Genomic DNA, 25,055 nt, shown 5'->3' with positions numbered 1-25,055 from the left:
ACTCTGCCGTCGCCACCTTACAGTGGTGGTTTTCATTCTCTCATTTTTTCAGGGGAATGCCACTTCGCTCTCCACAGTGGACGATAGTAACCACAGGATGCCAGCCTCTCAGGGTGGGGTGCAGTCTGCCTGTCTCAGTCTACTCCGGGGATCTGGTCGCCGATTCAGACGCGCTGGCACATCAATCGCCTGGAGGCCTGGGCGGTGTGTTTGGCTCTGCTGATACACGACAAAGCATCAGGGGGGGCACCTGCAGCCGATTGGTGGCCCTAGAAGCCAGTCGGCTCTTGGTCTGAGCGGAACGACATTTGGAGTGCCTGGCGGCCTTCCACATCGCGGGCAAGCACTCGACCCGGGAGAGTGGGAACTCCCGGACGTAGCCATGGATCTGACTGTCAACGGGGTCCCCCCCACCTGGACCTCATGGCGATCTTGCGCAATGCCAAGGCCACTCGGTTCTTCAGCTGCTGGAGGGAGCGCGGCTCAGAGGGCGTGGATGCACTGGCTCTACCTTGGCCCACGGAGATCCTTCTGTACTTGTTCCCTCCGTGGCCTCTGGTGGGAAAAGTTTTCAGGCGAATAGAACTCCACCAACGGATGGACCTCTTTGGCTAGGCCATCTTCTTTGTCTACTTCAGCAGGGGCCCGTATTTTTTCGACCGGGCCGATCACTTTTGTCTAGCGGCCTGACTTTTGAACGGCGATACCTGAGGTGTAAGGGCTATAGGGAAAAGGTTATCTCCACCCTGCTGCGAGCCCGGAAGCGGTCGACTTCTCTAGCTTATGTGCACGTTTGGAAGGTCTTTGAGACTGTTTGTGAGGAGTCTGGTGTCTCAGCGCACTCTGCGCCGATCTCGTTGGTTCTTTCTTTTCTGCAGAAGGGTCTCTCCAAGGCTTCTTCCTTCTGTTCCCTGCGCGTGCAAGTTTCCGCTCTCGGCTTTCTCCTGGGACAGATCGAGGGTCATCCCCTAGCGGGCCACCTGGACGTGTTTTGGTTCCTGAAGGGAGTCAAACACCTGCGTCCATCCGCTCGCAATACTTACCCATCGTGGAGTCTTAATTTGGTTCTCCAGGCCCTCCGTGCTGCCCCGTTCGAACCTCTCCATCGGGCTACGGTCAAGGATCTCATGCTCCAGGCAGTTTTCCTTGTTTCTATTTCCTTGGCGAGTTTCTGAGATTTAAGCATTGTCCTGTCAGGAACCTTTTTTGCGCTTCTCTGATTCCGGTGTATCCCTCAAGATGGTGCCTTCTTTCTTGCCGAAGGTTGTCTCCACCTTCCATGTCAATCAGTCGGTAGAGCTCCCAGCGTTCTCTCCAGAGGAGATTGCAAGTACTGCCGGCGGCGATCTTCGTAAACTGGATGCCAAACGAGTTCTACTCAGGTATCTCCAAGTCACCACTGACTTTCGGGTCTTGGACCACCTCTTTGTCCTCTGAGTGGTCCCAATCGGGGCAAACCGGCTTCTAAGACCACTATTGCGCGGTGGTTGAAGGAGGCCATTTCCTCGGCCTATCTTTGCCGAGGTCGGGCCGTTCCGGAGGGCCTAAAGGCTCATTCCCTACATTCTCAAGCTACTTCCTGGGCGGAGAGTCAATCAGTCTCCCCGCACGAGATTTGCAGGGCCGCCACATGGACATCCCTTCATACTTTTGCTCGATACTACCATCTGGATGTACAGGCTTTGTTGTATTGGCTCTTTTGGGCGGCAAGTGCTTTGAGTGGGACTGTCTCGGTCCCACCCGGGATAGGGAAGCTTTGGTACATCCCACGGTCTGGACTGATCCGGGTATGTACAGGGAAAGGAAAATTAGTTCTTACCTGTTAATTTTCGTTCCTGTAGTACCACGGATCAGTCCAGACGCCCATCCCTGTTTGTTTGTTTGTTTGTTTTTCTCTTTTCTGTCCTCTCGAAGCTTGTTCTTGCAGATTTGCAGTTTTTGATACTTCGTTACTTGCAAGAATACTGAGCAATTGCACCGGAAGCCTTGGTTGTTCAAGTACCAAGTATATGCAAGAGCGGTTAGTCATACCATGTTTCTTACATTGTTCTACAGTTGCTCCATTGAGCTTTATGGTTACTTGCTTGATCCTATTCTGGTTTTGTTGTTTTCTGCTTTGACAATGGTTATACTGAAGGGTTATAGGATAGTCTCTGTCCTCATATAGGATATCCTTTCAGTTTTAGCCTGTCTCCACCTGCTGGAAAGGAGGCTCAACCCACGGTCTGGACTGATCCGTGGTACTACAGGAACGAAAATTAACAGGTAAGAACTAATTTTCCTTTAGTTTTCCCTCTGTTTCTGGCCTTTAACCAGTTACCAATGCACAATAGAACACTGCCTCCTCTCTCATGACTTGTAAGTTTGTAAAGAGTCGCTCATGGGGGATTTTGTCAAATGTCTTCTTAAAATCCAAATATACAATATCAACCAGCTCACCTTTATTTACTTGTTTATTTAGGAGCTGTGGTAAATAATATGTGCTATCATGGTAGCACACTTTCATGAATCGGCCTATAAATGTTCTTAGTCTGTCAAGGACAACACTTGAAGAATCTCCAAACAAATGATGATCCCAGTGTAGCTGTCAGAGAGAGATCTTATGTTTGATCCGGAAAGAGTTTCCACAAGGTGTAAAGATCACGCACAAAAAGGAAATTCTCACGTTCTTCCTGGGGGACACAGTGTCTAATTGGAAGATATTCCTCTATCTAATTAGAATGAATCCAAATATGTGGATTACACAATGATATCATATAGTAATTAAAAATCCATCAGAAACAAAATAATTCCAGTAATGCAGAGAAAACTTGATTGTAAGCAGATGCAAATGTGGCTTTAAATTTACCTATCACTTAACACATAGTGCAAAATGTGTTCTTTTAAAAAGGACAAGTAATAGTTCAGCAGGATTCTGTGAAGAAATGAAAATGCGGTCTCATTAATTTATGCTGTAGTATGATTGGAACCAAATGTGTAGTGTGAATAAAATGTTAATCCATAAATACTGCACGATTTACAGTACATCCTTCCTCAAGACATTGGAGAAACCACAAGCTTGAATATCTTCATGAATCTTCTTTCATACTGTTATCAATAGAGGTTGACCAGGTACACAGATGAATCCAAATAAATAAGTCTTCATGAGCTCATTGACCAGAAGTAAACCATAACCTCTAAAAATGTACATTATATTTAAAGATTGATGGGAATGTCTGGCATTGGAGAACTGGAACATTTGCTAGGTTGCAATGCCTTATTGTGTTGATTTTTTTTTTTTTAATGTTTAATAAACTTTACTGCATGAGCTTTCAAGGCCACCTGGGTCCCTTTTTCAGATGAATCAACCTTTCAAGCACACTTGACAAAACATTAAGTGTTTACAAACTATTTTTGTGTCTGTATCTGCAGAATGTGAATTAGAAGAACTTCCTGAAGTTCTGGAGCTGCTGTCTGCATCTGAACTAAAACTACTAGCAAAGACCTTTCACTTGGCAAACCCTAATGGGCAGAAGCAGCAGCTGCTGGAAGGCTTCCTCCGGCTTGCAAAGCAACGCTCTGTTTTCAGTCTGGGCAAGAATCAGCCTGGCATCAGGGCAGTGATCTTGAAAAGGTGACATTCCAATCCTTGGAATTCTCGTTTTGCCAATCACTAGGACAGGAATTGTGTAAGCACTGCTGTAGGGCTATTGGTGCCTCAGATTATTCATTGGCTCAGAGCAGATTACAGTTGGTAATGAGATTACTATTTGCCTTTATGAAGAGAAAATGGTCTCGGACTGACGTGTGAACTGAGTGTGGAGACAGGTGATAAGGTCATTCAGTCCTTAGCCGTAATTACGGACTGGGTCTTCATGGGACAAACAGACCAAAACCCTATCACATTTAACAATTTTATTGGAAAAATTGGGCCTGGAGGCCAATAAACTTTGCACAAGAATTTATTTTCAGACAGTTAAAAATGGGGGCTGTTCAGCTGGGATAATGGCACAATGTCTACCAGCACAGAAAATGATTTGTACTCGATAAGTGAGTTTAGGGTTAGTCTCTGCCATGGAAGGACATGTCCTTCCATACTTAGTTTTAGTGGTACTAAAAAGATAGATTTTCAAAAGAAAGGGAGAATAACATTCAGATGCTAAAGGGAACTAAAAAAACTCAGTACCTTAATATGATTCTGCAGGCAGAATCAATATGTCAGTGCGAAAGGGTCATGATAATGGTGCTAGCAGATTGGACACCCCCCTACCCCCCAGCAGTAAACTGGCGCAGTAATCAAATAACTTCTTTTTGTGAAAAAAGTGCGCAGCACAAAAGTGAGAAGTGTAATACAGGTAAATATCGAAGCACATTCCTGTGTCCCTGGGTCTATTTCTATTAAGAAGACATCAGAACATTTTACCATCCAGTCCAAGGGACAGGGAGAAACTCCTCATTGATGGCAGATTTCAGTTCTATGCAGTTTGACTACCTTAAATATAGACAGCGCATCAGGTTATTAAAATAAATAAAATAAACATGTTAATCTCAGTGGCCTAATGATTTCCTGCTGAATTACTGGACCTTGAGGCTCACACCTACACAATACTATGAGGCCAATTTTGGGGGTTTAGGCTCCTAATCTTTGGAGTTATGCTCTTAAATTGGCCCTTCTGAAAATGTACTAGGTCTGCGTTCCTCAATTTAGTCTCCTAAAAAGAGGCTTCAGGAGTGTAATAAAAGTTAGGCGCTTAGCATTGATTTTCAGCACTAGGCATATAACTTAGGAGACTAAATCTAGGCAAATGAATAGCAGTGCTAAATTTAGGGGTCTTAGTTTTAGGGTGTTACATTTTCAGCTGCATATTTAGGTACCTAAGTTCACTTGAAAAATAGGTGCCTAACTTAAGCATCTATGGTCAACACATCTGAATGCCCTCCGAAAACTAAATATATATCACACCACGAATCAGAGGTCCTAAAGTCATTATCCACATTTCATTATCATTTATTGACAAAATATTTCTTATAAATACATTCAATTTGACTGTTCTTATGTTACCTACTCGGACCCTTACCAAAACACTCTAAAATCACACTCATGCTTTACCCTTAAATACCTTCATTCATACCACACATATATCTCATTCATTCCCCACTCATTCTATACATAAAATATATAAAGTGCTAGAAATTCCTTTGCATCTAATGCAATTACAATACTAAATACATCATTTTTTAATACTTGACACACTTGTTCCCCATGTACTTTTAAACATATGTTAATTGCTCTTATACTACTGTAAATTAGTCTAGTCCTGCTATAAATTGATCTTGTCCAACGAGAGCCTCGTTTCACCCTGACACTTAGGGCTTCTTCAGGGACGTGGTTTCTTTTAAAATCTAGCATACATATTCATATTCATACTCAATGGGTTCATTACATGGTATTGTATCATTTCATATATCTGAAAAACAAATTTCATCATAACAACTCTATATCTCATATTGTTGTATAATTGAACTATATACATTATATATTAATCCACATAGTACCACAATAAACAATTGCAACATTTTGATCATACCATGAACTTTCACAATCACTCTCTTTATTTCTCACGCTATTCACATATCAGCTTGACTGTAATCCTCTGTCTCTCCAATATAGAACCGCCTCTAAACATTAGTGAGTGTGGCACTTCAATATACATATGCCTGCTTGACTGTTTTCAGGCATCTGCAGGACAATATAATAAATCCATGATTTCAACACAATATCCTACCTCAAATATCTGGTATTATATGTATAAAAATCCACACCTATCTTAATTCAATGTCCATTTGAATATCAGGTATGATGAGGACTCACTACATTTCCACTACACCAATGCTGTCCATCCCTATCTTAACAAGTAATCCACATATTAAACTAAAACCCACATCACCTTTACTCCTACACCCGCGACTTACAAATTGTTAAAACACAAATCAATTTCCAAGGATTGTTACCAGCTTACTGAAACCAGCATATAAGCTCACAAACATTTTCCTCACTAAACACTGCCCCTCATGTACATCTTTTTCATTAGTCCACCACACTTTTAAGGGACCAAAAACCAACAATAGAATGTGAATCACTCAAGGTAACACACTTACCGTATCACACACTCTGACTCCATCTCAAAATCTTTCACAGCCGTGATAGATTTCCCATGTTCAAACTTTTCCAGCGTCTCTCTCTGAGGCACAGCCCCCACGTTTGCTCCACGAAGCACAACCTCCGAGTTTTTAACTTTGTTTCAAACCAATCAGCTGAGCTAATTGCCTGCTGAGGGCACCATCAGGGACACTAAATTCTCAACAAGCTTTATAAATAAATACAATAGGCTGAACTCATTGCCTGCTGCCAACAACATCCAGGACACTGCTTTCTCAACAAACTTTCTCAACAAAAGTGCTTGATTCAATATATCGATGTGCTGATGTATGTTGGACAAGATCAATTTATAGCAGGACTAGACAATTAACATATGTTTAAAAGTATATGGGGAACAAGTGTGTCAAATAAGTATTAAAAAATGATGTATTTAGTATTGTAATTGCATTAGATGCAAAGGAATTTCTAGCACTTTATATATTTTATGTATAGAATGAGTGGGGAATGAATGAGATATATGTGTGGTATGAATGAAGGTATTTAAGGGTAAAGCATGAGTGTGATTTTAGTGTGTTTTGGTAAGGGTCCGAGTAGGTAACATAAGAACAGTCAAATTGAATGTATTTATAAGAAATATTTTGTCAATAAATGATAATGAAATGTGGAAAATGACTTTAGGACCTCTGATTCGTGGTGTGATATAACTTAAGCATCTAACTTAGGTGCCTAACTTTAGGTGCTCAACTTGCCAAACTTTTCTAGGTTTTTAGCATATGAGAATCAATCAGTTCAGCCCCGTTGTATCTGGTAGGGCACACGTTAGAAAATATTAGAAATTGGGGTTAGCTGTGATTAGTTCATTTGCCGCATGGAACAATTATTTTATCTCCTTTTGAAGTGTTACAGTCAAGTGGCTGATTCTTGTTTTCTTCTTGCCAGGGCTAAAGATCTTGCTGGGAGATGTATTAGGATCTGCAGAGCTCCCCGTGCTGTTTTCTCCCGGGTCTTGCTGCTGTTTTCCTTGACTGATTCAATGGAGGACGAGGAGGCTGCCAGTGGTGGACAAGCTCAACTTTCCACAGTGCTGATGGTGAACATGGGCCGTATGACATTCCCCACCTATACCGAACTTAGGACAGTTAAAATCTTCCAGGACCGAGAAGATCTCATCAGGTAAGAGCCTTGACAGGAAATTGGCATCTCCTAGTTGATTGGTTGATGTAGCTTTTCTGTTAGTAGCACTGCTGGTAATTTGCTACTTGTTGGGTTCAGAAGAGATTCAGAAAACATTTTTTTGAATTTTTGTATCATAGCTTTAAATTCTTAAAATTTCTTTTAAGAATAAAGAGAGCTACTGGCAGTTTTTATATGGTCTTTTTATACCGTCATCTGCAAGATTTCTCCTTATTCAGGATAGTCTTTTTTATCTTCTTCCATTGCACTCTTGGGTAGAAGAGCATGCAAGATCCCCATTCAGTTCCCTGCACCATTCACTTTTCCCATGCCAAACCACAAAGCTTTGTAATAATGTGAATAGTCAGCAATACAGTCAAGTTACAGGGTTTGCAGCCTGCTTGTAAAGGGGAAAAAAGCTAGACCTGGTTTAGGACCAGGGTCTGCCCTGTTGGAGGACTTGTGGTCTGCCCCTGAGCCAAAGGGTGGCTCTGTTTATTTTCAAGCAAGTGAGCTCACCTGCTTTCAGCCAGACCTGCGAGCCCACCCTGGAGATCTGCTTGATCCTTGAGAGTTTGTAAGGGATCACTAAGGATATCCCAGTGTTCCTGGCAACTTAAGGGCTCTGAGCCAGGCAAATATGAGTACTGTGAACCTGCTGTTCCCTGTACGTACCCGGATCAGTCCAGACACCTGGGTTGTGACTCCGCACCAGCAGATGGAGACAGAACAAAACTTGTTGGGCTTCCCTACATATATAGTAAGGTGCCACCCACAGCCCCTCAGTCTTACTCTCTCCAGCAGATGGGGCAGGGTCACTCACAGCCTCTGTGATCCCTGGGTGTTGGTAGTCAGGGGTTAGTTTTGGTTGATTGAGGTCTGGTAGGCAGTCTCAGGTTTAAAAAAAATAAATAAATAGAAGATTAACAGAAGAAGCCAAAGGTGCAGCAGTCTCCCTCGTCCTGCAGCCTCCCAGGGGGGTTGGAAGGTTCTGAGGGGACCATCCCCCCTGGTTGAGGCCGCTGCTGAGGGTCGAGGGCCCGGCCGGTCGCAGGCAGCAGCATCGGGGGTGACACCGGGGAGCCCGGTTCACTCACCCCCGCTGGAGCAGCGCATCAGGACCAGGGACAGCGCAAGTATACAAATAAATAAATAAATAAATAAACAGTCTGTTTTTTCTGAGCCGGCTCTCCGTTTTTCGGCGTTTCCACCGCGGTCGGGGGTTTTCGGCCGAAATTTTCAAGTTTTGGTACGCTTCTTGGTGCGGGACGTGTTCGGGGATGCCGAGGGCTGCTTCTTGCCGCGCGTGTGGCTCGGTGCGTGTGATGGTGTTTGCTCTTCCTGCGTTCCCGGGGGCGAGGGGTCGTCCGGGGTCGGTCGGGGGGGGGGCGCCCCCGATCTCGGCCGGCACAATCACCGCCGCGGGAAGGCCAGCGAAGGGAAGGCAATTCGGACCCGTTCCCGCTTAGAGCGGGAACTGCGGCCATTTTGGAGACAATGCAGGAGGCCACGCGGAGGGCTGCCGGTAATGGCGGCCTGCCTCCTACACTTTCTCCACAGCAGCGACCACCCGTGGGGGGCCGCATCTCCGGAAGAGGATAGCGTGGATGTGACGTCATCGGGGTCTTAGGCATCTTTTTCTGCGGACTTTGCGCTTCTTTTGCGCAAAGTCCTGAAGTGTAAGCGGTCCAGAAAAAAAGATAAAGCAGTGGGAGGCTCGGCGTATAGGCCGGACTCCCGGAAGAGGAAGGCTGCGGATGGGACCAAGAGGCCTTCTGACCCACCGAAGGGGAAACGCCCGGTGAGGGGCGTCCCTCAGGACACAGACAGTGAGTCCATGGGCTCGGAGGACGGGGACCAGCTGGCAGAGCCCCTGGGGGGGGGGCGGATGAGCTGGATGCCGCGGGCCTGGCTCAACCGGGTGCCGGCAAGGGAACGCCGGCAGGCGATGGCAATGATCCAAAGGTGGTCCGGTTGTTTCAAAAAGAGGAGCTAGCACCACTTATTCCTGCCATTCTCCAGGAGCTGGGGGTGGAGGCTCCGCCAGTGGAGAACAGGCAGGGAGCCAATATGGATCCGGTGCTGTTGGGACTTTCAGGTCCGGCAGTAGCTTTTCCATTCCATTTCTCGGCTTCAGATATCCTCTTCAGAGAGTGGGATACCCCGGAGTTGGGTCTCAAAGTGAGTAAGGCCATGGACAAGTTATACCCGCTTCCGGATGACACGCTGGAGCTCCTCCGCCTCCCCAAAGTGGACGCAGTGGTGTCAGCAGTGACGAAGAGATTGACGATCCCAGTCACAGGGGCCACGGCGCTCAGGGATATCCAGGATAGAAAGCTGGAGATGCAGCTCAAGAAGGTGTTTGAAGTTTCCGCTCTGGGGGTCCGTGCGGCGATCTGTAGTAACTTTGCCCTGCGGGCCAGACTACGCTGGGCACAGGTACTTCAGGCTAATGCCGGTCTCTTGGAAGAGGAATTGGCGCAGGCGGATCAGCTGGAAGCGGTAATTGCCTATGGAGCGGATGCTCTGCATGATCTGCTGCGCATGTCGGCCAGGGCCATGGTCTCTGCGGTGTCTGCTCCCCGACTCCTCTGGCTGCGAAACTGGGCGGCGGATGGTTCTTCTAAGGCTCACCTGGGTGCGCTGCCCTTTAAAGGAAGGCTGCTGTTTGGCAAGCAGTTGGATGACCTGATGCAGTCCATTGGTGAGAACAAGGCTTTTCGGCTGCCGGAGGACAGGCCTAAGGCTCCCTTGTCCTTTTCCAATCGGTCTCGCTTTCGTGGGCCTAGAAGATCACGACCGCAGAGATCGTCTGGTTCGTCCTACCGGCCTGCCTCCTCCACCAGGTCTTCCTCGTGGACTCCGTCCTTTCGGGGGAAATGCTTTGGCAGGCAGAGTGGACCCACGGCGGGAGCGGGGTCCAAGGGCTCACAATGAAACGAGGTCGGTCCATTCCTCGGGACTGCAACGATCGGGCGTGCCAAACGTGGGAGCCCGGTTAACATTGTTCGCCGAGGAGTGGACGAAGATAACGTCGGACCAATGGGTCCTCAGCGTGATAAGACACGGCTACAGTTTAGATTTTGCAAGAGTACCAGTCGACAAGTTTCTCGTGTCCCCGTGCAAAGGGATAGTCAAGCACGCAGCGGTGAGGGACACTGTCCGGCGGCTGGAGGCCCTAGGGGCCATAATTCCCGTGCCCCGAGGGCAGCAACGACAAGGTCGATACTCCATTTACTTCATCGTACCAAAGAAAGAGGGCACGTTCCGTCCAATCCTGGACTTGAAAGGCGTAAACAGGTGCCTTTACATTCCTCGGTTCAAAATGGAGACGATCTGGTCGGTGGTGGCCGCGGTGCGACCAGGTGAGTTCCTTGCGTCGTTAGATCTCACCGAAGCGTATCTGCATATCGGCATTCAGCCATCTTATCAGCAGTTCCTCAGGTTTTGCGTACTAGGCAGGCATTACCAATTCAGAGCTCTTCCCTTCGGTCTGGCCACCGCTCCCTGTACTTTTACCAAGGTGATGGTAGTGGTGGCAGCCCAGCTTCAGAGGGAGGGGTTGCTGGTGCACCCCTACTTGGACGATTGGCTCATTCGGGCGAAGTCCGCGATACAGTGTCGGCAGGCGGTTGACAGAGTCCTACAGCTCTTGCGCTCCCTCGGTTGGGAGGTCAATTTAGCCAAGAGTCGCTTGGTTCCCTCTCAGTCCTTGGAGTATCTGGGGGCGCTGTTCGACACGAAACACGGCAAAGTGTATCTCTCCGAGGAGCGGGTCTGCAAGCTGCAGGGCCAAGTGAGACGTTTACTGGCCCTCCGAGTGCCTCTGGTGCGCGATTACCTGATGGTCTTGGGCTGTATGGCATCGACACTAGCTTTGGTCCCCTGGGCGTTTGCGCATCTACGGCCTTTACAATCGGTGTTACTTTCCTGCTGGAAGCCGGTGTCGGAAGAGTTCCAGCTCCCGCTCCCTCTTACGGACAAAGCGAGGGACAGTCTTCACTGGTGGCTACATCCCGACCATCTCAGGTGTGGAGTTTCACTGCTCATGCCCGATTGGACAGTGGTCACGACGGATGCAAGTCTCTCCGGCTGGGGAGCGGTCTGTCTGGGACGCTCGGTACAGGGACTGTGGTCCAGAGCGCAGTCACGGTGGTCCATTAATCGACTGGAGACCAGGGCGGTAACGCTTGCGCTGCACTCCTTTCTCCCGCTGATCCGGGGAAAGGCGGTCAGGGTGTTGTCAGACAACGCGACGACAGTGGCGTACATCAACCGCCAAGGAGGGATGAGGAGCCAGCTGGTGGCGGAGGAGGCGCACCGTTTGATGTGCTGGGCGGAGCAGAACCTCAGCAGCATCGCGGCGTCGCACATCGCCGGAGTGGACAATGTCCAGGCAGACTTCCTCAGTCGCCATCATCTGGATCCCGGAGAATGGGAATTGGCGGAGGAAGCGTATCGGCTCATCTGCAGGAAATGGGGTCAGCCACACATGGATCTGATGGCTACCGCTCAGAATGCGAAGGCTCCGCGGTTTTACAGCCGGCGGCGAGAACGAGGAGCCGAAGGAGTCGATGCGCTAGTGCTCCCTTGGCCAACAGACGTGTTGCTGTACGTGTTTCCTCCTTGGCCCCTGATCGGCAAGGTCCTCCGACGGATAGAGTTGCATCCGGCGGACGTGATTCTGGTGGCGCCGGAGTGGCCACGGAGACCTTGGTTTGCGGATCTACTATTCTTGGCGGAGGAACCTCCTCTACGACTTCAGGGGTCCACGGCTCTTCTCCGTCAAGGCCCCGTTTATTTGGAGGACGCAGATCACTTCTGTCTCGCGGCATGGCGTTTGAGAGGCGTCACTTATTGAGAAAGGGCTATTCTGATGCGGTGGTGGCCACCTTGTTGAGATCCAGGAAGCAGTCAACGTCCTTAACCTATGTGCAGGTGTGGACAGTCTTTGAGAACTGTTGTAGGGATCGCAAGGTGGATACTATGTTGGCTCCCGTGTCGATGTTCTTGCTTTTCTTCAGGTGGGTCTCTCAAACGGGCTGTCTGGTAGTACCCTTCGGGTCCAGGTACCGGTGCTCGGTTGTCTCAGGGGCAAGGTGCACGGGGTGTCTCTGGCCCTTCACCCGGATATAGCTCGTTTTCTTCGGGGTGCCAAGCATTTACGTCCTCCATTGCGTCATCCTTGTCCGTCCTGGAACCTCAATTGGGTTCTTTCAGCTTTGTGTTCGCCTCCGTTTGAACCGATAAAGCGGATTACGCTAAAGGACCTTACTCTGAAGACGGTTTTCCTTGTCGCGATAGCTTCAGCGAGACGGGTTTCGGAGTTACAGGTGTTGTCGTGTAGGGAGCCGTTCTTACGGATCTCAGATTCAGGAGTGTCCTTAAGGACGGTTCCCACCTTCTTACCGAAGGTTGTGTCCTCATTTCATTTAAATCAAGCGGTGGAGCTTCCTGCTTTTCCGGAAGCTCGAGGTTCGCAAGAGTTACGGAAGCTGGATGTTCGAAGGGTCCTTCTCCGTTATCTGAACCCTTTCCGAATCTCGGATCACCTCTTTGTGTTGTACGCTGGTCCCAAAAGAGGTGGTGCAGCGTCCAGAGCTACGATTGCACGGTGGCTCAAGGAGGCTATTGCTTCGGCGTACCTTCTGCGAGGCAAACCGGTTCCGGTGGGGCTTCGAGCTCATTCCACGCGGTCACACGCCACTTCTTGGGCGGAATCCTCTCAAGTGTCGCCTCAGGAAATTTGCAGAGCGACGACTTGGAAGTCGTTGCACACCTTCACGAGACATTATAGGGTGGATGTCCAGGCGACAGACTCGGGGGGTTTTGGAGAGAGAGTACTCCGAGCAGGACTCTCTGGTTCCCACCCGTAGTTGAGTGGCTCTGGTACATCCCAGGTGTCTGGACTGATCCGGGTACGTACAGGGAAAGGAAAATTAGTTCTTACCTGATAATTTTCGTTCCTGTAGTACCACGGATCAGTCCAGGATCCCGCCCGAGTATGCTGTGTTGGCGATACTGGAAATTTTTGTTTTTTCTGAAGAACGGAGAGTCCACTCGGTGGATTCAGTGGTTAATGTTGAGTTCTCTTCAATTGGTTGGCCTCTGGTTGAGATGTTCTGGTCCAGCTGGTTTTTTTGTTGAATCGGCCCTAGTTAGGGCGGTCTAGTTAGCTAGTTTGGTTGGTAAGTTTGCTTTGACATTATGTAAGACTGAGGGGCTGTGGGTGGCACCTTACTATATGTAGGGAAGCCCGACAAGTTTTGCTCTGTCTCCATCTGCTGGTGCGGAGTCACAACCCAGGTGTCTGGACTGATCCGTGGTACTACAGGAACGAAAATTATCAGGTAAGAACTAATTTTCCTTTGTATGGTTATATTTGTTAACAAAGGTGAAGAAATCCATATGTATTCCACACATTAAGAAAGGTGGAAGGAAGGCAAAACGATTACCATCATGGTTAAAAGGTGAGGTGAAAGAGGCTATTTTAGCCAAAAAAACATCCTTCAAAAATTGGAAGAAGGATCCATCTGAAGAAAATAGGATAAAATATAAGCATTGTCAGGTTAAGTGTAAAACATTGATAAGACTGGCGAAGAGAGAATTTGAATTGAAGTTGGCCATAGAGGCAAAAACTCATAATAAAAACTTTTTAAAATAATATCCAAAGCAAGAAACCTGTGAGGGAGTCGGTTGGACCATTAGATAACAGAGGGGTTAAAGGGGCTCTTAGGGAAGATAAGGCCATTTCAGAAAGACTAAATGAATTCTTTCCTTCTGTGCTTACTAATGAGGATGTTGGGGAGATACCAGTTCCGGAGATGGTTTTCAGGGGTGATGAGTCAAACGAACTGAACGAAATCACTGTGAACCTGGAAGATGTAGTAGGCCAGATTGACAAACTAAAGGGTAGCAAATCACCTGGACCGGATGGTATGCATCCTAGGGTACTGAAGGAACTAAAAAATGAAATTTCTGATCTATTAGTTAAAATTTGTAACCTATCATTAAAATCATCCATTGTACCTGAAGACTGGAGGGTGGCCAATGTAACCCCAATATTTAAAAAAGGCTCCAGGGGCGATCCGGGTAACTATAGACCAGTGAGCCTGACTTCAGTGCCGGGAAAAATAGTGGAAACTATACTCAAGATCAAAATCGTAGAACATATAGAAAGACATGGTTTAATGGAACACAGTCAACATGGATTTACCCAAGGGAAGTCTTGCCTAACAAATCTGCTTCATTTTTTTGAAGGGGTTAATAAACATGTGGATAAAGGTGAACCGGTAGATGTAGTGTATTTGGATTTTCAGAAGGCATTTGACAAAGTCCCTCATGAGAGGCTTCGAAGAAAACTAAAAAGTCATGGGATAGGAGGCGATGTCCTTTCGTGATTACAAACTGGTTAAAAGACAGGAAACAGAGGGTAGGATTAAATGGTCAATTTTCTCAGTGGAAAAGGGTAAACAGTGGAGTGCCTCAGGGATCTGTACTTGGACCGGTGCTTTTCAATCTAACTAGATAAATGAAGCTTGACCGACGTGCCCGCAAATGCGCAGTAGAGAGCAGCTCTACTGCGCATGTGCGGGCGAGCACGTCAGTCTTAGGCAGCGTCAAAAAAAACCAAAAAACATGGCGGCAGCGGTGGTAGCAGCGGCAGCGGGCAGCGGTAGCGGGCGGCAGCGGCGGCGGTAGCGGGCGGCGGTAGCGGGCGGCAGCGGCGGCGGTAGCGGCAGCGGTGGTGGGCGGTGGCGGTAGCGGTAGCGGGCGGCGGCGGTAGCGGCAGCGGGGGCGGGCGGCGGCGGCGGTAGCGGGCGGCAGCGGCGGCGGTAGCGGGCGGCGGTGGCGGGCGGCGGCGGTAGCGGCCAGTAGCGAGGGAGGGAGGAGAGAGAGAGAGGGAGGGAGGGACGGACTAAGTGGGAGGGATGAAGAGAGAGAGTGGGAGGGAGTGACTGAGTGAGAGGGAGGGATTGAGTGAGGGGGAGGGAGTGAGGGGGAGGGACTGAGTGAGGGGGAGTGAGCGGGACTGAGGGAGAGGGAGGGAGTGAGCGGGACTGAGGGAGAGGGAGGGAGTGAGTGGGACTGAGGGAGAGGGAGGGAGGGAGTGGGACTGAGGGAGAGTGAGTGGGACTGAGTGTGAGTGAGAGGGAGAGAGGGGGAGGGAGTGAGTGAGACTGAGTGGGAGGGAGGGACTGAGTGAGAGGAGAGGGAGGCTGGGGAGGAGTGGGTGAGTGGGTGGGAGGGAGGTAGGGGAGAGAGAATGAGGGAGGTAGGGGAGAGAGAATGAGGGGGAGGTGAGAGACAGAGGGATGTAGCCCGTTTTAACGGGCTTAACGGCTTGTATATATATAAATGATCTGGAAAGGAATACGATGAGTGAGGTTATCAAATTTGCGGATGATACAAAATTATTCAGAGTAGTTAAATCACAAGAGGATTGTGATACATTACAGGAGGACCTTGCAAGACTGGAAGATTGGGCATCCAAATGGCAGATGAAATTTAATGTGGACAAGTGCAAGGTGTTGCATATAGGGAAAAATAACTGTTGCTATAGTTACACGATGTTAGGTTCCATATTAGGAGCTACCACCCAGGAAAAAGATCTAGGCATCATAGTGGATAATACTTCAAAATCGTCAGCTCAGTGTGCTGCAGCAGTCAAAAAAGCAAACAGAATGTTAGGAATTATTAGGAAGGGAATGGTTAATAAAACGGAAAATGTCATAATGCCTCTATATTGCTCCATGGTGAGACCGCACCTGGAATACTGTGTACAGTTCTGGTCGCCGCATCTCAAAAAAGATATAGTTGCGATGGAGAAGGTACAGAGAAGGGCAACTGTAAGGAATGAGGTAAGCGAGAATAAGGTAAAAGTAAAATAATATGTTTATTGATATACAATCTTAACAATTCTAAGCATTAAAAATATTGCTAAGCATATACATCTGTATCCGTGCACTGTATTTCGGCCATTACTCACAACACCCTTTTAATCATCCGCCTGGCTGAGAGAGAGCACACCACAGGCAAAAGGGGTCCCGTCACTTTGTACGTCTACAAAGGACATGCATCACTTTGCATGCCAGCAAAGTAAGAGCAAGTTTCTTGCTCTCTCCGTTTTTCAGCCATAGCTGTTTGTCTTTTATAGCCTAATGTAAACAAGTGTGCGTGCCAAACTAGTCTATTTTATGTGGGACAGGATTACTCACTATCCTAGAATCAGATCTATGCCAACAGTCCCAGTCTAAACTATGCATTCCAGACTCAAGGATGGATGGTCAGGTCATCTTTTCTCCGGGCCGAATGTCAGTGCTGCAGCTGATTCTGCAGTTTCCCTTACAGCAACTAAAATGATAAAGGGGATGGAACAGCTCCCCTATGAGGAAAGGCTGAAGAGGTTAGGGCTGTTCAGCTTGGAGAAGAGACGGCTGAGGGGGGATATGATAGAGGTCTTTAAGATCATGAGAGGTCTTGAACGGGTAGATGTGAATCGGTTATTTACATTTTTGAATAATAGAAGGACTAGGGGGCATTCCATGAAGTTAGCAAGTAGCACATTTAAGACTAATCGGAGAAAATTCTTTTTCACTCCTCGCACAATAAAGCTCTGGAATTTGTTGCCAGAGGATGTGGTTAGTGCAGTTAGTGTAGCTGGGTTCAAAAAAGGTTTGGATAAGTTCTTGGAGGAGAAGTCCATTAACGGCTATTAATCAAATTTTCTTAGGGAATAGCCACTGCTATTAATTGCATCAGTGGCATGGGATCTTCTTAGTGTTTGGGTAATTGCCAGGTTCTTGTGGCCTGGTTTGGCCTCTGTTGGAAACAGGATGCTGGGCTTGATGGACCCTTGGTCTGACCCAGCATGGCAATTTCTTATGTTCTTATGTTATCCTTTGTGTTTTGAATAAACCCAGCATTGTGTGTCATGTCCCGTGGCTAGCAACCTGTGAGACTGATCCAGCTGTTAGCTTGATTCTATCATCCCCATATGACCTAAATAGCTTCCATTACTAGTGAGCCTCCCTGGTCCCTTGATTAGCCTGCCAGAGAGACTTGCCTGTGTGAATGTCTAGGTTTCCGCTAGGAGTTCTACTTATTACAGAACATGCAGTCTGCCAAACGGACCCAGATACAAGTTGGTTCTGCCATCGCAGCCTGTTAGATAGCCTAGCTGTGTGGATGCCTTTATTACTGCTAGGAGAAGGCCTAAGAAATATGGCGGTCAGTTTGTTGGAGATAGATTCAATAATCTGCTTGCTGCACCTGTTTGTCCAGTGCTTCCTGACCTGACAAAAATGACTTCCATTTCAAACCCCCATGGAGCATTAATTAATTAATGCTCGATCAACAAAAAAGAAATCAGCTGTTATTTTTTATCCTCTTGTAGATTTTTTTTTTTTAAGTGATCACTGAGGCTTGGTTAAATAATTCACATGTGTTCATTTGCAATTCATTGTAGGCTGCAGGCAATTGTTATGAATATGAGGTTAGAATGGGAACAAGTCTAAAGTATTTTATTCTGAAAATGTTAAGCAAATTCATAACAGTGAACTAGGGAGGGAGTTGGCTTGGAGGTGCTCTATTTGGGCCTTTTAAGGGCTTAATAATAGCAAATAATTATTTAGGACTTTTGTTAACAATTTCTAATTTGTGAGAAATATTTTTTCTTTGTAAATAAATAATTGCATTATTATAAAATTAGAAGCTGACTTTTATAACATAAGCAAGCAGAATGAGATTTACTTTTATACCAAATGTGCTCCGCCCTGCAGGTTTTTTTTTTTTGCTTAAGACCACTCGCTTCAGCAGTCAACTGAGGTGCCAGTCTTTCTCCTTAAATTAAAGATCGAGCTTTCCTTATGGCCACTCTTTCCACAAATGACCTCATTTCCTCTTCCCAATGGGAAGGTAACTGGATCCACAAAGGCATTACATTCAGAAAGCATAGGTAAACTCATGAGCTACAGTTCCTGCCTTACTCTACCAACAAAGCAGTGGGATTCTTATAGAGAAAACAGTCAGTGAATGGGGAAAAGGGGAGGGGATATCTCGATTGGTATAAAAGAGTCTTTTGCCTGTTCCTGCAGTCCACAGACAGATGGAGCCACGTTTGTGATCATTTTCATCTTTTTTCCTCTCTTTAGTATATCATTTAGCATTTTAATATTATTGGTAAGGTTTTTCTTTTAGTATTGTATTCTTTTCTCACGAGTCTCTTGGTTTTTGGATTTATTGATATTGAGACCCTCGCCTAATCAAAAGCTTGATTTTACTATTCTGTTCTTTAGTCAAGGTTTGAGCCTAGCTAAAGTAGTTTGGGATCTCTGGGTTTGGTTAGATTTGAAACTATGAATTCTTACATTTCTGCTGTACTTAAATCAGCCTACTTTCATTTGAGAATGGTCCGACAAATCTGTGTGTTTTTTTATTTATTAGCATTTCAAACATTTAAACATGAAAAATGCAACAAATCCAAATCAGTAAGAAAATAAAAATAAATCCTCCTAAAAACGGAACATAATTGCATGCAATATGCACATCATAAGGGAAAAGATCACTTATTACAAAGAGACAAGGACTGTTTGATCATCTCAGCTGGACCTTTGTGTGATCCCAGTCAGGCTAGGGAAGCCTAGACTAGAGCTTTTACAGTGGTAGGATCCAAAATATGGACTTCCCTCTCCCACTAGAAATCAGATTTCTTGAAGATTATAAGCTGTTAGAAAACATGTGAAGGCTTGCTTGTTTTGCTAGGCTTTTGGATATGTTTTATCTTCTTGATTTTTCTATTTTAGTATGGAGACATTTTTATGAGCTGAATGTCTGTTTTATTCTGGTTCTGATTTTTTGATTAACTACTTTTATAATGTTATTCTAATTTTATTGTTACAAGTCTCAGTCTTGCTATAATTCACACTGTGATTTTATCAAATGTAATTAATAAATATAGTTAATAGTATTTCATATTAACCTCTTTACCATACATTTTGGCAGTCCCAACACACATTGTTGAATTGGACGAGTACAGCACTATAAGCATTAACCAAATTGATCAGTAATTCTGTTACTGGAAAGTCGGTATAAAAAAGTTCTAAATAAATAAATAAATAAATAAATAAAGTTCTAAATAAATAAATAAATAAAATCTCCAGTTTTAGCAGCTAAGGATCACCTGTACCTAGTTTAACTGTTGTAAATTCTTACCTACAACATGAAGATGTGTTCACCTTTCATGATGCCTAGTTTTCTACTTTGCTACAGATATTTGCATATGATTATAACTACCAGCCAATAACAGAACAGCTTTCAAAATACTCTATTCTTCAATGGCAAGACAACTTTAAAAATGCTTGATAACATCACGTTATGCTCTTATCTTTGTAATACTACAGTTGAATTGATCTGGCTTGATTCTTTATAATAAGAAGGGGTTTTTAATAATGGGTGCATTGAGAGCCTAAGAAAATGTGAGCTGGGGATCATAGGGTGCTGTAGTATATGTGGTAGAAATTTGAATAAAATGACATGAATAGTTGAAAAGTAATTAGTGAGACACACTGACACATTCCTGGTCCCCTCTAGCTCCCCGTGTCATATTGTTGTGACCTGGGCCCTAATAGCGACAGAGACGAGCAGGGAGTACACTTCTTCTCCCTCAGTCCCCCCTGTGGGCTTCCGGATCACGTTGTTGGAACTGAACTCTGAGGTTAATATTCAAAGTGGGTTATCCATTTAATTGGCAGGTTATCCAAGTTATCCATCTAAACTCCATCTAACTCCGTTATCCATTTAAATGTCTAGTTTCAATATTCTAAACTAGACATTTAAATGGAATGTTGACCTCAACATGACCTCTTCCCTGATGTCAGAAGCCAGCAGTTAATACAATTTCTAGAACTTGCTCTAAAATTAGAGAGGAAACAATTTCTCAAATTATTTTGGAAGTTCACATAGCACTTTAAAACACTGCGGTACATCAGCACAATAGCTGACCTGATTAGTTGTGATGAAGTACCAGTTTAAGACTCATATGAGCTAATATAGAAAGCAGAAAGACATGTTTGCAGAACTTCGCTAGAGAAAAGGACCTCTGGCTTCTATCTCCATTGAGGTTTTACAGTCAGCAGAAGTCCTTGGTATTGGAGCAGCCCTGTTGGGGTGACTGCTGTGATCTACCACTGGAACATGATAATGCTGCACAAAAGACATTGTTCTGATGGAGCTTGCACATGTCATGAAAACATTTACAGTTAATGCATCCATTACTGCAGAATGATGAACAGATATTTTATTTGCTGTTCTGAAAGTCTCTTTTTTTTTTTTTTTGTCTTTTTTACACCATGGTTTTGCTAGTTATGAAGGGGCGATGCACAAATTAATTGATGTAGCAGCTTCCATGGCCAATGGAAAATGGGAAGAAGCCCATCAATTGTATAACCGTGCAAAGGAAGTCTGGCAGGACGTGAAGAGTCGCTCATGCCTCAGGTAAAACGTTGCCTGAAATCAGGAAGGAAACATCAGTGGGTGGCTGGCCCTGAGTAGTGATTCAGGCTGGCTGTCTTTGCAGACAGAGGAGCACACTTTATACTTACTGTGCTGTTCCTTACTCTGCTGCCTGTGTCTTTTCAGCTGAGTTCATTTGCATGCAAAAGATGTAATTTTTCTCTTGCTTCTGTGGGTACCTACTTCAGGAGCCCTCCAGTGTCAGTCTGTGAGGGAGGCTATAAAATGGGGAGAGCCCCTCTCATGGGATGTCCCTTTGGCTGCATCTAGAAGCCCTAACTTCCAACCAACTTACAATCAAGCTTTACACTGCCCCTCTGGTGGTTGCTGTGAAAGAACAAGACATAGTGACATAGACCTCAGCCTTTCTGCATCTGGCTGCTCCTTTATTTCCAGCTCACTACTTTATTAATTAAAATCCCCATTTTACACACTGCAAACATAATTCAAAACTGTCTTTTTTTTATATCTGCTGCCCTTTACATGGTGTTGATCAAGTTGCTAATAGGATCCTTTGATTTCTTCCTTGGTGTCAGGTACCATGAGCAGCTGCCTGTGCACTTGCGCTGTTTCACAGTTGGGTGGGTTTACACAAGGATTCGGTCTCGAGGGGTGGAGATTCTACAGAGGTTGCACATGTATCAGGTAAAGATGCAATGAATATTGTATTCTGATACTTAATGCATGAATGAGCCTCTGCTTTGGGGATAAAATGCAATCAGGGGGGCGGGATCATGGTTGTAACCAGAATCTTAGTGTTGCTCTGCATAGAAAAATGAAAGTGAGACGTTTGGCTGGCATGGGTGGTAAGGTGATTTTAAAATCGTGTCCGTTAAACGAACTGGTTCAAATCCCTTTTTTTTACACACAGCTGCTGCAAGGTAAGAATGGTTGCACAGGACTGTGCTGAGCTGGCCAGTCATCAGATAGTCCAGGTCAGGCGGCCTAGCATGAAGTCTGCCAGCAGCTGCCTAACGATATCCAATCAGGGTGGAGCCGCTGCTGAGCTCTGGCTTTTCTTTGCACCGTACAGAAAATGCTTAGGTTAGCAGAGTGTCGCAGAGGGAACGGACACAGAATTACAAGGTTTATTTTTGGATCATATTCCAAAGGTGGGATGCGATCTGGGTGTTTTCCAAGGGATGGGGGCCCTCTTGATATTGTGCTTCTCGTGTTGTAGGAATTGATCCATCTGTAGATTTTATGCAGTTTGTTTTTCTTTTATTGGAGGAAGTCACACTGCACGGCATTTTATCTGTGAGATTTCAGAAACGACTCTTGGTTGTCTGTGCTGTATTATAAGTCTAGATGTAATGGTGAGATCTTCAGAGCTTGTAATGCTGTTCTAAAAGTTTTAGCGCTAATATGGAGAATATTACTTATTTATTATTGTATCTGTTTCCTTTCTTGGCCCTTGTAACTGGTGTATAAGCACTGTACATTAGCGCTGTATGTTCCCGCTCAGCAACTCCGGGAATACACTAGTGAGAGAGCAGGATTTGAAAGTTTTCTGATCCACTTGGAATTTGCTGCCATGCATTGTCTGATATGAATGTTTTGAAATGATATAGGAAGCTGTGGATGAGCTTGAGAGTCTTCTGTCTCAGAGTATTTACTGTCCGGACAGTAGAGGAAGATGGTGGGATCGACTTGCCCTCAATCTACACCAGCATTTAAAGCATATGCAGAAGGTAACTAAGACGTGAGATTCATTGTCTGATAAACTTAAAAATGTGCTAAGGAATTTAATGTTTTTTTGGTTTTTTTTTTTAATATTTGAACTTTTATTTTAAAAGACACATTCAGGCCTATCCTGTAAAGTGCGGCCGCGTTTACCCTGCTCCTAAGCCGTTTTTAACTTCGTTTTCGGCCGCGTTAGCCCTTCCTGCGATCCCGAATCCCCTTTAACCTACTCCTACCGCGTCCTAAATTCCCTGGGCAACCCCTTCCGCCCGCGGCATGCATATTGCATGCAAACGAGCGAATTAGCGCGATATTGCATGCAAACGAGCGAATTAGCTATTCACCTAGCATCCCGTAACCCGCGCCCCGACTAACGCTACCTTTCCCTGCCGTTTTGTCGCGCGTTTAACCTGCAAACTTACCGCCTACCCTGACACCTGCGGTAGAGGCAGGGGTCAGGGTAGATGGCAAGCTTTCCCCCAGCCCCCGCTCACCTGCCCCCGCCGCGATCATGGGTGCCGGTCTCCGTGGCAGCCCCAGGCCTCTCCCCTGCTCCCGAAGCCAAAAAAAAAAAGCGGAAAAAAACGTTGCAGCCCCCCTCCGATGTCCGGACTGGGGCTGCCACGGAGACTGCAACGGCAAAGCGACTTTTCAGTGTCCCCCCTCCTCTCGGAGCAGGGCGCGAAAAGCCGCCTTGCTCCGGGAGGAGGGGGGACACTAGCAACGGTGAAGCAACGGCGAAGACAGCGCAGAAGCAACGGCAAAGCGACTTTTCAGTGTCCCCCCTCCTCTCGGAGCAGGGCGCGAAAAGCCGCCTTGCTCCGGGAGGAGGGGGGACACTAGCAACGGCGAAGACAGCGCAGAAGCAACGGCAAAGCGACTTTTCAGTGTCCCCCCTCCTCTCGGAGCAGGGCGGAAAAGCCGCCTTGCTCCGGGAGGAGGGGGGACACTGACAGCGGCGAAGCGACTTTTCAGTGTCCCCCCTCCGCTCGGAGCAGGGCGCGAAAAGCCGCCTTGCTCCGGGAGGAGGGGGGACACTGACAGCGGCGAAGCAACTTACTTTTCTGAAGCCATCATCAGGAACACATGCGATCGTAGCTCCTCCCGATGAAGACAAAGATGGCCGCGTCTTCAGCGGCCAATTGCACGCTTTCCCCGTGCAGGCGGCCATCTTTGTCTTCATCGGGAGGAGCTACGATCGCATGTGTTCCTGATGATGGCTTCAGAAAAGTAAGTTGCTTCGCCGCTGTCAGTGTCCCCCCTCCTCCCGGAGCAAGGCGGCTTTTCGCGCCCTGCTCCGAGAGGAGGGGGGGACACTGAAAAGTCGCTTCGCCGCTGTCAGTGTCCCCCCTCCTCCCGGAGCAAGGCGGCTTTTCGCGCCCTGCTCCGAGAGGAGGGGGGACACTGAAAAGTCGCTTCGCCGTTTCTCCGCCGCTGTCTTCTGGCTTCGCCGGTGTCCGGGCTGGGGGAAAGCTTCGTCGCTGTCAGTGTCCCCCCTCCTCCCAGAGCAAGGCGGCTTTTCGCGCCCTGCTCCGAGAGGAGGGGGGACACTGACAAGTCGTTTCGCCGTTGCTTCTGCGCTGTCGCCGCCGTTGCTTCCTGGTATCTGTCATTTCAAATGACATTTGAAATGACAGATACCAGCGTGGCGTGAAGCCTTAGGCCCGCGCACCCAGGATCCTGTATAGGCGCTCTATCCAGTATCCTGGTTGCGCGGGCCTAAGGCTTTTCGGACGCGGCTTACATTTACATATAATTAGGCTTCAGGATCGAGCGGTAGGTGAGCTGCACTGTGCGGGCGGTAACCGCGGGTGCCGTAGGCACTAACGCAGCTCTTCCTACCGCTCGGTACTGGATCACCCTGATTGTGTTAAAGGTATTTCAAGTAGGGACTATACTGTCACATGGTACAATTTCAATAGTACATGGACAAAATTGCTCAATTGAATGATGTTTCATTCTTTTCAAAATTGTTGAAGATTTAACAATTACAGAAAACGTATTACGGATTGAGAGAGGACATTTTAAAAAATCACAGGGCAGCAGCAAATCATGAAATAAAGTTTACAGTGCTGTCAGAGAGACTATTAATGTCCAGAAGCCACCATCTTTCATAAACCATACTGTAATCCATCAGGATTTGATTTATCACAGGCAATAGAGCAATGCAAGTGAAACATGCATCCTTCAGAAGGCAGAGATGCACCACAATGTAAAAAAGTGGTGCAATCTGAAAAGGACAGACATTTTTCAGATGCAAAGGCTTAAATTCAGATTCAGGATTTTGTTCAATATAACACAAACAAGAGAACCAGATTTTGTTATATTTCATTTCCCTAGTAGATTGAAGATGACTAAGCTTTTCCATAGCTAAATCTTTGCAGATAGGATTACACGTCAGGCTTTTTTTTTTTCTTTGTTGCATTTTCCTTCTCCTACAAGCCCTCTTTCTCTACTTCTTCCAATCAGTGTTTCCCACCATTAGCTATCTTCAGTATTTTCCTTGCTTTCTTCCATGTTCCTTTCCATATATAGACTGCACCATATA

At 46.4% G+C, this 25,055-nt stretch overlaps 1 protein-coding gene across 4 annotated transcripts in view; it reads left to right on the top strand.

The window, feature by feature from the left end:
- FAN1 (FANCD2 and FANCI associated nuclease 1) overlaps positions 1-25,055 on the top strand; it is a 149,680-nt gene that overhangs the window by 17,908 nt on the left and 106,717 nt on the right. For all 4 annotated transcript variants that reach the window (XM_029574765.1, XM_029574764.1, XM_029574763.1 and 1 more), the window contains exons 4-8: positions 3,412-3,613; positions 7,079-7,312; positions 20,675-20,806; positions 21,361-21,469; positions 22,396-22,515. In XM_029574765.1, the coding sequence (XP_029430625.1) occupies positions 3,412-3,613; positions 7,079-7,312; positions 20,675-20,806; positions 21,361-21,469; positions 22,396-22,515 (797 nt within the window). The remainder of the gene's footprint in view (positions 1-3,411; positions 3,614-7,078; positions 7,313-20,674; positions 20,807-21,360; positions 21,470-22,395; positions 22,516-25,055) is intronic.

The sequence above is a fragment of the Rhinatrema bivittatum genome, chromosome 13 (assembly GCF_901001135.1).
Source record: "Rhinatrema bivittatum chromosome 13, aRhiBiv1.1, whole genome shotgun sequence".
In the NCBI taxonomy this organism is placed as follows: Eukaryota; Metazoa; Chordata; class Amphibia; order Gymnophiona; family Rhinatrematidae; genus Rhinatrema; species Rhinatrema bivittatum.
The sequence above is the reverse complement of the archived record's forward strand: the minus strand, read 5'-3'. Positions and strand labels throughout refer to the sequence as shown.